Below are 12337 nucleotides of genomic sequence, written 5' to 3'. Positions count from 1 at the left end.
AAAAAACCTGTGTGGAGGGAGAGAAGGAAAAGAGTGAGCTTGGTCAATATATGGACAAGTGATCGCAGCGATGGCAAGATAATGGCAGTCAGGAATGGTTCGGATGTGGCAACGAGGTGGAGGAAAAATAGGCTTTTCATAAGTGATGGAAGGATCATTTCTTATCTATTCATGTCTCACTGTGACTCATCCTTTAGAGCAGCCAAAAATAGCTCCTTCTCCAACTGCACACACGGTACGTTCCTCCACTCATTCATTCTCCTCAACTCAAACTGTGAGCAGCAATCCGGCGGAGTGCGGCAGGAAGAGGGCAGAAGTTGTGAGGGTTGAAGTTCACATGTAAATGTGCACAACGGAATGAGAAACAGTTCAAGAGATGTCAGCATCAAAACGTCAAATTAGGTCTTTTGAAGTGACGTCACATTCAGCAAGTGTGAATCACTCTGAAGTTCAAAAGGTTTCTGGAGATTTTTCATCCTGGAATAAAGAAACACTGTCTAATAATCCTGGATCTGTTGCTCTAGACTTACAAATAACCAATTCTAGTCCCAGAATGGGAAACAATTTCACTCTGCCCTTTTTGACCATGAAAGAGAAAAGATCTTTTATTTCAATTCTGAAAATCAGGTAATTATGTTGGTTTCCTTATCTGAAGAGAAAATCAAATGAGCAACAGGTTATTTATTTACTTGTCATGTTTACAGTGATATCTCACCATCATGGCGTTAGGAAGATTGAAGAAAAATCTGAAAGTGGGACATTAATCAAGAGATGGAGTATGAAGAGTGACACGGCCACTAACAAACTGATAAGAGAGGAAATAACAGCAGACGCAGGAATAAGAAAATAATGCTGAATCACCGGAGAGAAGCCGAGGAAAATACTGATCTTTAAAAGTTTAAAAGCAGCATACACAGTGCTTTTTATTTATATGGGACCTGACTAAGAAAAACAAGAAATGGCTTGTGTAGCTTGGTGCTTTCACTTTGTTTGTTCACACCTCCCACACCTCCGAGATGGAGGGTGCAAACCCTGAAAGGAGACAAATCACATTAAGCACCTAAAACTGTCGAACCCTAAATTGGAACGAGTACAGCTGGCAGTTTATCCGTGGGCAGAGGGAGCGCTGCCTCTGCAGACTATTTATCTGAGGCTTACTGTTTACAAGGATTTCAGCTCTTGAATTTAGGCCATGCCCACACTGATGAGGAGGATACACCTGAAAATGCCTTGAACATGAGAGGCAGGTCTCTGTTGCGCTGGCAAACATTTGCTAGTTGTTTTCCAAAAGCGTGTCCACATTGAAACGTCAAAACAAGAGAAAAATATCTTGTTCTTCTTGTTCTTCCATCAGTTGAATAACAGTGTCAACAAAATGGTGCATTGTGTCATTATTATTATTTTATTATTATATAAGGTTGTGTTTCTAACAGCAATCAAAGCATTTAGGTAGCGTAATAACGTAATAGAGTAGTTTTTGAAAATTGTTAGTGCAGAGGCCGAATTATCCCACTGGATTCAAGTTGCCTCAGTGTTCGTATCAGAGCTGTGTCAAGTTACAGCAAATGCAATCTGAACATTACGTACTATTGTTTCTTCAAATTAAAAGCATCACCAACAAGAGAATGTCTTTTCAGCAGGGTGAACAGCTTCTGGTACTGTGCTGAGATGTGTGATTAGATGACAAGTCGCTCAAGGCTGATTATCGTTAACTTCTGATTAAAAAAAAAAAGTTTGTTTGCCTTCACAGTGAACGGATACAACTGAAGAGCAACTAGAGCGATTGCAGCTGGGTTATGGCCTGTGCAGCCACCAGGGGGTGACCAAGATCAGTTGGCTTTACTTTTTGGGAGTTGTCATATTGTCTATGCTCTTCACTGAAAGACCTGGTTATTGTCTGGTTTTCCATTTTCACTGCAGTAGATCCATTAATCCAGTATCTATACAGCTTAGAACTGTCATCCTGAGACAAATAAAGTTGGTTTGAATTTGAATTGATCTTTTCAGGGTCTGGAGGGATCTGGAGCCACCAGCTGACATTAGGCCAGAGGTGGGCTACACCCTGGACAAGTCGCCAGCGTTCTGCACTATATCTGTCTGTTCCTATTTATGACCTATACCGCTGCCAGCCACCAGGGGGTAATCAAAATGATTTGGCTTCACTTTTTGGTGAGCTGTCATGTCGTCCATCTTTTTTTACAGTCTATGCTTGAAACAGACAATCTAGTCATTTTACTACTCGGCTGTAACTCCTGCACCATCTCAGCAGGGTCGATTTTTAACCCTGTTCTTCAGTGATGTCACCACATACTACATCTTCTTATTTCAGGTGATAGAACAGTGCACAGATATTTGTGTGACTGAAGCTTATAAATGCTACTGGTTAACCAAGGCTATATTACGTCCTAGGCTGTTCACCCACTACATTATACTTGGGCCGCCTCACGAGTTGACAACATAATTACAGTGATGTGTCAATTAAAACACCTGTAATTAAGCCGACTCATTGACTAATGAAATAAAGTCAGAGAAAGACATGAATGTGAACTTTTCTTAACCTACCCTCTATGTTTTCCATGTCAATTCCCCAATGTAAGACCATCATTTGTATTCATTCACCAAGGTGCAGGGGTATATGTGTTGTAAGGATAATCACCTTCTATCAAACTCTAACAGCTGCGGTCCGCTGTGGTAGAAAACAAATGATTTTTTTTTTCACCATCTCAAATTTCCCTCAAATTCATTCCTCTGTCTTTTTATAAACGAAAAATGAATCTTTTTTTAAGCGCGTCTAAATCAGGAAGCTCCGCACCGCAGTGCCAGGGCGAGAGGAGACGCTCAGCAGCTTGAGCGCTAAGATAAACAAGTCATGGAACACGGGCCGTGTGCGAGCCGTAACGTGATGATTATGGTGGTGGCAGCTAGTTACCGCTGCCTGATATGGAGACAGAGAGATGGTACCTTGTCATGTTCCAGCCTCTGCTGCCAAGCCTGTAAACTCTGTCGACTTCCCAACAGAAAGCTGTGAGGGATCAGTGTTGGACTGAAAGCACCGTGTGAACTTATATTAGATATATCCATTTGAGATTCTGGCTCTGTTTGTGTTTTATAAGTAAAAAACTAAAGTTTCGCCCGCCAAACTTCCTATTCACTTCAGAATCTGCTTACTCCAACAACGCCTCAAAAAGCTGTGTCAAACCTTAATCTTCTAAATGTGTGTAGGGTGGCTTAAATAAAAGCTGAAGCTAGGCAACATCTTGTAGTGTCAGCCTTGTCCAACCATCGGTGGGCCAGGATCTGGGATAAGTGGGCACTCAACCCCTTCAGCCAAGGCCTCCATTTTGAAACAGTATGCATTTTAATGTATTAGGTTGGCACAAGATTTGAGTCGGGGGTCATGGGCAACTGAGCTCTGTGTGGCTCTGTATTTGTGTGTGTGTGTGTATAAAAGAGAGGGAGAAAATGCCTGCACAAGACGAGTAGCGGCTCCGGTTCACAACTGTAAGGCCTGTTTTTTCCACGATGTGGCCGAGCGAGGATCGCCAAGGCAGCCAGCCTTTGCCCCGATGGTATGTAGACACTGTCATTCTCCTACACAAGGAGAGAGCGGCCCGGACAAAAATGTGTGAGTGCGTTTGTGCGTGTGTGTTTGTGTGTGTGCGTGAGAGAGAGAGTGAGAGTGAGAAAGAGAGGGAGAGTGTCAGTTGTCACTCTAATTAGGCAAAATAAATTGAACTCAAATTCACAAATATAGTCAGTGCACTACAAATGTCCGAACTTATTATATTGTATTGTATATATTATATTGTTTACATTCAATCCTGTTAGTTTTGGTTTCAGAAATGCAATCAAAGGGGCGCAATACAGACTTCTGTTTGACATATGTTCTTCCTGTTTTCATCAGCTATGTGTGTTGCGGCCACCTGACACTGATTGGTTTGTGAATGAACCAGTTCATATGGTTCTGAAGGTCCACACCATCAATGTAGGCGTGGAAGTAGCCTTAATGAACACGAGGCATCATGATTTACCTGCAACCTCAAATGAATTTTTTACATTTCACCACTATTTCCTTCCGTTTTCATGCAGAGCCACAGTAATTGTGTATTCTGCTCTGAGCGCTGCCAAAACTCAGGAGAGGAACAGACAGTGCTGTGTTTGAAGGAATCCTGTGCAAGGCTGAGGACTGTTTCTGTTTCTGTTTTCCAAATGCTTCTGTGAAGACATGGTCGAAAGTTTCCAAGTGCACAATGTAAGATATTGGAAAAAGTATAAGGACTAAAACTCAGATACTTTCAGATTCTGTAAAAAATAATAAGGAGCCAATTACCGAATACATGTCACTCTGAACCTTAAGACAGTTTTCTAAAGCAAGACTTTAGCTTTCAACAGAACCGTCAAATACCAGTTTAACATCAAAGGGGCTGGGTGATCAGTTTGACGCTGCTGACAATTTGTTGATACAGGCGGAGGAAGCACTCTGTGCCCTATCATTGCTTGTGGGATGACAACAGTGCCAGGCTCCAACCCACTCATTATAATCATTATTTCAAGGGAAGATGCCTATGGCTCATATCCTTTCATTGCCATTACACCCCGTCACAGCGCCAGGCAAGCAGACAAAGACAACCGCTGTCAATGTGAAATGAAGCACAACTCATAAAACAAAAGAATCCTATCACAATATAAATAACACTAATGAATACCTGTACATGACGTAATTATATAGCTGCTTTATTACAAATATTAGCATTTTCATGAATAACCCGAAGCCTTTTTACACTGTGTATGCTTATGAGCCAACTTTCACAGGAATGAATGGACGTGATTTGGCTGCATGGTTCTGCAATCAGTGCATCTTGTTTAAACTGAAATAGATTTCTCACCCCGGCATAGTTCAGCCAAGAGGCATAGCAGCCTCTCTAAAATAAACTCACAGTAAAAACTGAAATGAAGAGAGAAAAAAAGAAAAGAAAAGAAAAGAAAGAAACCACATGCACATCTGAAACTCCCAGTCTTAAGCACCCTTTTACCATCGCTACCGGCTATGGCAAAATGGCACCACATTATCAGGGGGATTAATGATTATTTCACAAACTGCGTGTGAAACAAAACAGGCTGAATAACGAGAGAGGAATAAAAGCTGATCACAGGAGTGGGAGATGCGAGAATAAAAGAGGGATGTTAAATCAATGAGATTTAAATGGCAGTTGCAGTTGGATTTGTGGGGTTGATGGCTTCGCTATCTGGGTGTCAAGCATGTACCGTGGGTGTACTGAACAACATCCAAACATCCCCAAATCCCCCAGGCACCTTTTGAGAGGCTAAAGAATCTGGGAAAGGGACTCGTGGAGAAAAACAGAAGTGGAGGTTAGAGGGGGAGGTGGGGTGAGTGGAAGAGGGAGATATAGAGAGTGTGTAATAGGGAGAGAAAATCAATGGGTACCCCCAGAGCAAATAAAAGCCATGACATCATCTTATGGCAAGGAGCAAGGAGCGGGGTGGCGAGGAGCTGAGGGGGAGAGGAGGAGAAGGGAGCGACGAGAGCAGTCCCATTCTCCGAACTGGATAAGAGCCGAACAATGTGCCCGCAATGAATGGGATCCCAAATCCCACAGCAGAAAAACAAATCACCAGTGGGAAAGAGGGAGGGCGAGCGAGGGATGGAGAAGGAGACAGAGAGAGATGGAGGGAGAAAGGGAGACCCTTAAAAAGATGTGCACACAAAGCGACAAAGCATCTCGGGACATGTAGAGCAAGGCAAGTAGAGATCGAGACAAAGCTGCCTTTGTCCTCCCTGGCTGGTGGGTGGCTCGGTGTGAAGGATTTGAACATGGTAGCATGTACATCGGAGCCCTCCGATATATTGATCGGCTGGTGTAATCCCCGAAATGATAAATGTAAAGGTTGTTTTGTTTGTGGGGTTTACAGGGCGAGAGCATGTGGGAGGCAGAAAGTGGGCTTTACACAACTCTTCAGAGGAAAGCTTTGAGTTTGGTTCAAAGTTGGGGCCTGCTGCTGCTGCTGCTGCTGCTGACACGTGAGGTGGGGAGGGACCTTCAGGGAGCCTCTGATCACAGCACCTCCTCACTGAAGTCAAAACGGGATGTTTAAACGCGTTCCTCATCACACAGTGTTAATAAATAAAGTCACAGCCTTCGCTGGGAGGGCTCAATGTGCATGTGGGTGTAAGCACGTTTCCATGCAAGTGTGAGTTGTTGTGTGTTTTCAGACAAAAGAGCTTCCGTTCCTCTGTGACTACAGCGCTGGTGCTGTAAGCCCGAACAGAGAAAAAATAAATTAGAATCACAAGGAGAGAAGTCTTTCATGTCTGATGCTTTGATAACAAAAAACAAGCAGGTTCCCACCAACTAGAATTAGTTGGCTTAAAATTTGGAACTAGCTGGGGACAACTTCATACAGAAATTTCAAAACAACAAATAAAAGATTCGCTTGTGTTTAAGACAATAAAAGAAAGATATACATGAAAGAAAGGTATTTTGGGGATTAACAAAAAAGGAGCAGAAAGTCATGCAAATGTGTAAAGGTTAAAAAAAAAATGCTCTGACACTCGGATCGGGCAGAAATATGATCCGACAATTTAGAAGCACTTAAGCACAATCAATAGCAGCTATGATGCAACACATCATGCAACAGATCATAGCTGCTCCAATGGAAAAAAACTGATCAAGAATAACTCCAGCCGTATTTCTTAAGGTCCCACGTGAACTGAACAATATTTTGGTTTTATATCCACCAAGAAGAAATATTTTTCTCTCTTCAGGAGAAATTGACAGTTAATGATACATTATTAACGGTTCTGTGTTCAAATATATATTTTGTGTCTGACATTTGGGCCAAAAGGAGGTGTATTTTGCATCAGACAGGTTTTTCATTGGAATCCCTGTTGGGCCTGAGCCTTCCTGTGAAGTTATCTGTGTGGATATTACCCAGGTACCATGGCTTCCTCCCACAATCCACTGGGGTTAGGTTAATTGGAGACTTTTGACCATAGTTATGTGAACCATAGACTTTAAATAAAAATGGACGACACATCTCCACCTCCTCCCACTATCAAGAAATTAAGCTAAAATATCTTGGCAAAGAAAGTTAGCAACTTTTTTCAGTCTGTCTAACATATTCTATTTAAAAGCAGAAAAATCTGTTTGGGATTTTGTCTGAAAGCCGCACTATGTATTTATTTTTTTCTCTCTCTGTGGTTTGAAACTCAAGAGCTTTGCTTTATCAACTCTCATCAAATCTGTCTGAAGCTATCAGCTGCAGAGATACTTTGAAGTCGGAGCCAGCAAGCAGAAGCTACATTAGCTCACTAGCTCTTACCCCCGTGCCTTTGTGGCCTGGCATGTCCACAATAAATATTGAAATCGGCGGTGGCTGCCTTGCAAGTGGATGTTCTGTATTATAAATGTCACCCTACCCTTGGCCGGTGGAGCAGTGGCTCATTCTGATGCCACAGGACAGAGATGGAGAAAGGGAGAGGGAGAGAGAGATGGAGAGGGAGAGAGACGACAGCGACTGGCGAGGGAATTCAACTTTCAGACTCATTAGAGCGGCGTAGGGGTGTGTGCTTGAATGTTTATGATTAAGAGGGAAAATGGATACTGTGGAGAATGAGGGACAAAATGACAGCGAGGGACACAGAGGGGAAAGATGGAGGGAATGGAAAGAGAGAAAGAAAGCGAGCCAGCCAGCCCTCTGCTCCACTAAGCCTCTCTTCGGGAGTATATTTGACTCGTCTGTTAACCATTATTTTCGAGCTAAAAATCAGTGATGCTCAAATTGAGGGGGGGGGGGGGGACAAGATCAAAGAAATAAATATGAAAAGTTTCTGGTCCTTATTTATAAGAACATCTTTGCATTATTCTTAAAGAATACTCAACAGTCCTGTCTCCTCAGGCCTTTAAAGGTTATTCAAGCTACCCAACCTGAAAACGTTCTCAGCTACTGGAACTACATGACCTTCGAGGGGAGGGGGGGGGGACACGAGCTGATTTTCATATCTCCTTTCCAATTCCAAAAAGGTTGTGGACCACTGAGCCAGACGACTCCCTTTGAGGCTTTTCGGCCTCCGAAGGCCACTGGAAACTTCCTCCATGTGATGTGGGATCCCTGCCTGTTGTATAATTCTGGAATGAGGCAGCTCTTGTGTCGGCTGTGGTCCACGATGGTGCCCACAAGCCCTATCTTGCTTTGCCCCCAATGATTTATCAGTGCAGCTTTTTGAAACAAAGACTGATTGTGGTACCGCTGCCCTGAGTGCGGTACGAGAAAATGATATCAACTCATTGAAAAGCCTCATTCTGTCTCCATCACACAGTTTATTTGTTCTCTTGTGCCTGTGATATACTACACCTTGAGCTTTATACTGCACAGATCAATGGTGCAATTGAGTTAATTAGTAACAGTTGGTTTTGTTAATTTGTGGCTAAATACTCTGTAGTAGCCCTGTAAATGCTATCCTCCATTATATACAACAAAGATTATACATTAATAGGTTAAGCGGGTCTTGATCCAGAAATAAATGATGTCCTATCGGGACCCGGTACTGTCCTGTTTTGACAGTGCTTTTCTAAGTTAACTTTTCTAGCCTTTATGGCTCAGGAAACTGACAGACCAATGGCATTCGTTGTAAATGATCTCTCGTGACGCCAGCCAGCCAATCAAATCTGTGAGGTCCGATGAATGTTATGACTGAACTCGGTGTGTGTGACAAACACAGAAATAAAAGGAGGAATAGTAGAGAAAAGTAAGAAAATTAGGTTGTTGAGTCATGTTGAAATTGGTAGAACATTGACTGCAGCACAGGGAAACCTTTATTCAAGACTATTTTAAGATACATCTTTACTTTTGGTTACTATGTTCTGTGTTTTGTGATTTTACTGCAAACCTTAACACCTACACATAGAAAATTTATAATTTTTCATCTCATGCAGCATATTTTAAAGCCTAAGATCAAATAGAAAGTGCATCTGAAGCTCAGCAACTTATGAGAGTGGAAAGAAGACATGGGTTCCTTCTTCACTTGGCTGTAAGAGTGTTTGGCACATAAGTATAACAGCTTCATCCCACCACGACCAAACCTCTGCAGACAGTATAGAAATAAAACGAGTAGATTGTGTACTTCATGATTTCAAGGGATGTGAAGCTTGACAAGAACTAACAGCCGTCATGTGTGGGGAAGATAGTGAGCTATAGTAGTCTCTTAAAATACAGATGAAAGCACAGATAACTGGTGATTATTTTCTGTGTTGATGAATGAGGAACTCCACAAACCATCAATAACAGCAACTGCCTAAAGTAAAGAGACATCCCACATGCTACTATTATTACCGACACCACAGCTAGTGAAATACACACAGCAAATTGGAGGAGAAATTTTAAATCCCCAAGTTTCATCTTTGTTGTCTCCTCCCCCATCCTCCTCTTCATCCTCTCTCTCAATGTCATCTCTTCGTCTCCTGTTTTTCCTCATCTTCTTCCTCCTCTGTTCTTCATCCTTCCTATAACCTTCCTCTGCACGCTCGTCTTCCTTCCGTCCCGTGCTCAGATCCTGTTTCTATTCTAACTTTTTCTTTTCTTTCTGGAAGCAGATCACTCAAGTCTTTTTTGGGTCTCTGCTGCTTCGCCAAACAAAATACGCAACAGGTCTCGTATATCTGCGACGATTGAGGCTATTTCCACCCGCCCTCGCTCGAGACGTCACTCTTGAAACATTGAGTGGGTGAGTGAGAGGACATTTACCTGTGTGCAGATGTACTGCACTGCTTGCACGGCACATCAACTCTCTGCTGAACCCAGTGCATATTCAGTTAAAGGGAACAGCAGCTCTTCCGGGTGGGATGACTGCTTCATCGATGCAGAAACAGTGATCTATAATTTGAACGTATGTCATCTCTCCACAGGTTTGGAGGCACAGACGGAAGATGTCATGAAAGAAAATCCCTGCATCACAAATATTTCAATGAAAACAGAAAATATCCCAAACAGCAGTCCACTAATTTCTCTAAATATGTATTTTCTCCACTGCACAGTAGATATTGGATGACACATTGTTTGGGGTAATGTGATGCTCCCTTGCGTTCCCCCCCCTCTGGCTCTTCTGAAAGCGTCCTAGTGAAGCAGGATGCTGGCTGGTCAAGCAATCAATAATATACAGACGACCGCCCTCGCCTTCCTTTCCTTCCCTCATTTTCTTTCCTTCATTATCTTTATCTTCATTATTTTTCTCCCTCCGTCCTTTTTCATTGTTTTCACCTCCTGTCCCCTTACATCCTTATACCCCCCCCCCCCCCCAAATATCTCCTCCTTCCTCCGTCACCTTCAATCCCACCAACTTCTCCTAATTGCAGTTGTGCCTTCCCAGTGAGGGGGGTTATACATCTGCACTGTAATTAGAAGGACACACAAGGCAGAATTTCGTTCCTAGTCACAACTAATTTTGCTCCTCGGCCATCGCAGTGTTTTGAAGATTGCAGAAGGTTTGCACTGAGCTATTCTGTGCCAGTTTGGAGGAAAACAAACTTACTGTAATCGCAGAAACACCAATGGTTGAAAGTGAACCAAGTGAAACAAGGGGTCGTATCCATCTCTCAGGTACTTCACTGCTGGAGGGAAGCTTTGCAAACTGTGAGACGACAGCGCCTCCTGCAGTCTCACTGCGGACGTTCACTGAAGTGTATCCCTACACTCTCCTAACGAGCCCTGTGTTAGACCCCCAGCTATATCCTCCCACAAGGGGAATCGTGTAAGTGGATTTAAATAAATTAATGCCTCTTTCTGCTAGCCTTGGGAAAAGAGGGCAGAAAATATTCAAAAACAACAACAACAAAATCCGTCTGATTTCACATTCACAAAGATAAAGAAAAACATTTCTTTAAAGATTACACCTATAGGCTCCACATTTAAAACAGCGGCAATTTGAATATGTCATGGCTAATTCCACGTTTAGGCTGAGCCCACACTCTCCAGGGAGCGAGCACAAAGCAAGAAAGACACTTGACTAGTCAGCTGGAACAACACGATGCAGGCTCGGGAGGCAATCAGTCCCAGCATTTTGTGAGAACAAGGCACCAGTCAAAAGCCTGGGAATCATAACTGAGAAATGTCAGTTTCCATGCAAACAAAGAGCGATCCTGTGGAATATATTTGTCAAACCATCAACAGCAATTGATTAATCGTAATCTCACTATGCTTGTGCTCATGTTTAGGTTGTCAGACGGATCGATACGTAAAGTCTAGATGAAATATTTCACACAAATCACATACTTCTCAGATGGAAAATCATTAAATGTGTAAAAAAAACAGGAATTTGTGTGTCGAACAGAAAACCACAGCCCATTGGATAAGAGAGAATTGAGTGAGGGGAGAAGTCTTAGAGTAACTGCATAGCATTAGCTAATTGGGATCAAACAAACTCTACTGAATACAAATGAGAAGAAACAGAAATCTAAGTTAAAAGTTAAAACCATAATTGCATCTTGTTTCTCTGTGTTTTCCTCTAGTATACAAATATTTAAGACAATGCTTCATTGCAATGCTGCACCAAAAATTGGTATTTGTATCTCTATGCAAAGACTGAGATATAAATAAGGAAACCATTTAATAATCAGTCATTTGCAGACAGCAACACTAAATCCATAACATATTGTAAATAAGCCTGGATACTGTGACTGCATGGATACAGTTCAGTGCTAGTTACAATGAGCCCCTGCAATAAAATGCACACACCATCCAATTCTAGCTCCAGAGTGAGTCTCTCAAGAGAACAAAGAAACCCTGGAGGTTTCAGATAACAAGCTCCCTGATCTCTGGTCTTTACACTACACTTACTCTGGAGCCAGATGTACATGCACCTCTGGGTCAACACAGACACCAGTGGGATTAACATCTATTAACAGGGAAGAGGGACAGATTGGAGACGCTCGTCATTAGGCACAGACACAGGAAACGTGTCTGATTTCAGTGGTTTGGTGTTCACAGCAGATAATTGATGGTATGAGAGAAGCAAAGCAAGAAAAATTATACATGTTTATTCATACTGTACATGTGTGTGTGCGTGTGTGTTCATACCTCGGAGTTTTCCTTGCGGAGCCCCAGTTGGAGGACGGCACTGGGAGATTTCAGTTTGGCTTGGCTGGACTGGGCCATCTGCAGGTTTAACTGCCATCCTACAAACTCCAGCTGAAAAACACACATGGCACCAGGATTCAGTTCATAGTAGCATAGCTGTGATAAAGACTCAGACTTTTAAACGCTCCCGACACATTTTTAATTCATACATTCTAAAGACTACAACAAACTAAAAAAGTAGCAATTA

General features: G+C 42.5%; 1 protein-coding gene across 1 annotated transcript in view; it reads right to left on the bottom strand.

Moving 5' to 3' along the window:
* The window catches only part of commd10 (COMM domain containing 10), a 56091-nt gene that overhangs the window by 38347 nt on the left and 5407 nt on the right, over window positions 1–12337 (bottom strand). Inside the window, exon 5 of the mRNA XM_053420412.1 lies at window positions 12091–12201. Within this exon, the coding sequence (XP_053276387.1) occupies window positions 12091–12201 (111 nt within the window). The remainder of the gene's footprint in view (window positions 1–12090; window positions 12202–12337) is intronic.

This window comes from Pleuronectes platessa, chromosome 4 (genome assembly GCF_947347685.1).
Source record: "Pleuronectes platessa chromosome 4, fPlePla1.1, whole genome shotgun sequence".
In the NCBI taxonomy this organism is placed as follows: domain Eukaryota; kingdom Metazoa; phylum Chordata; class Actinopteri; order Pleuronectiformes; family Pleuronectidae; genus Pleuronectes; species Pleuronectes platessa.
Note: the sequence above shows the minus strand (reverse complement) of the source record. Positions and strands in the feature narration are given on the sequence as shown.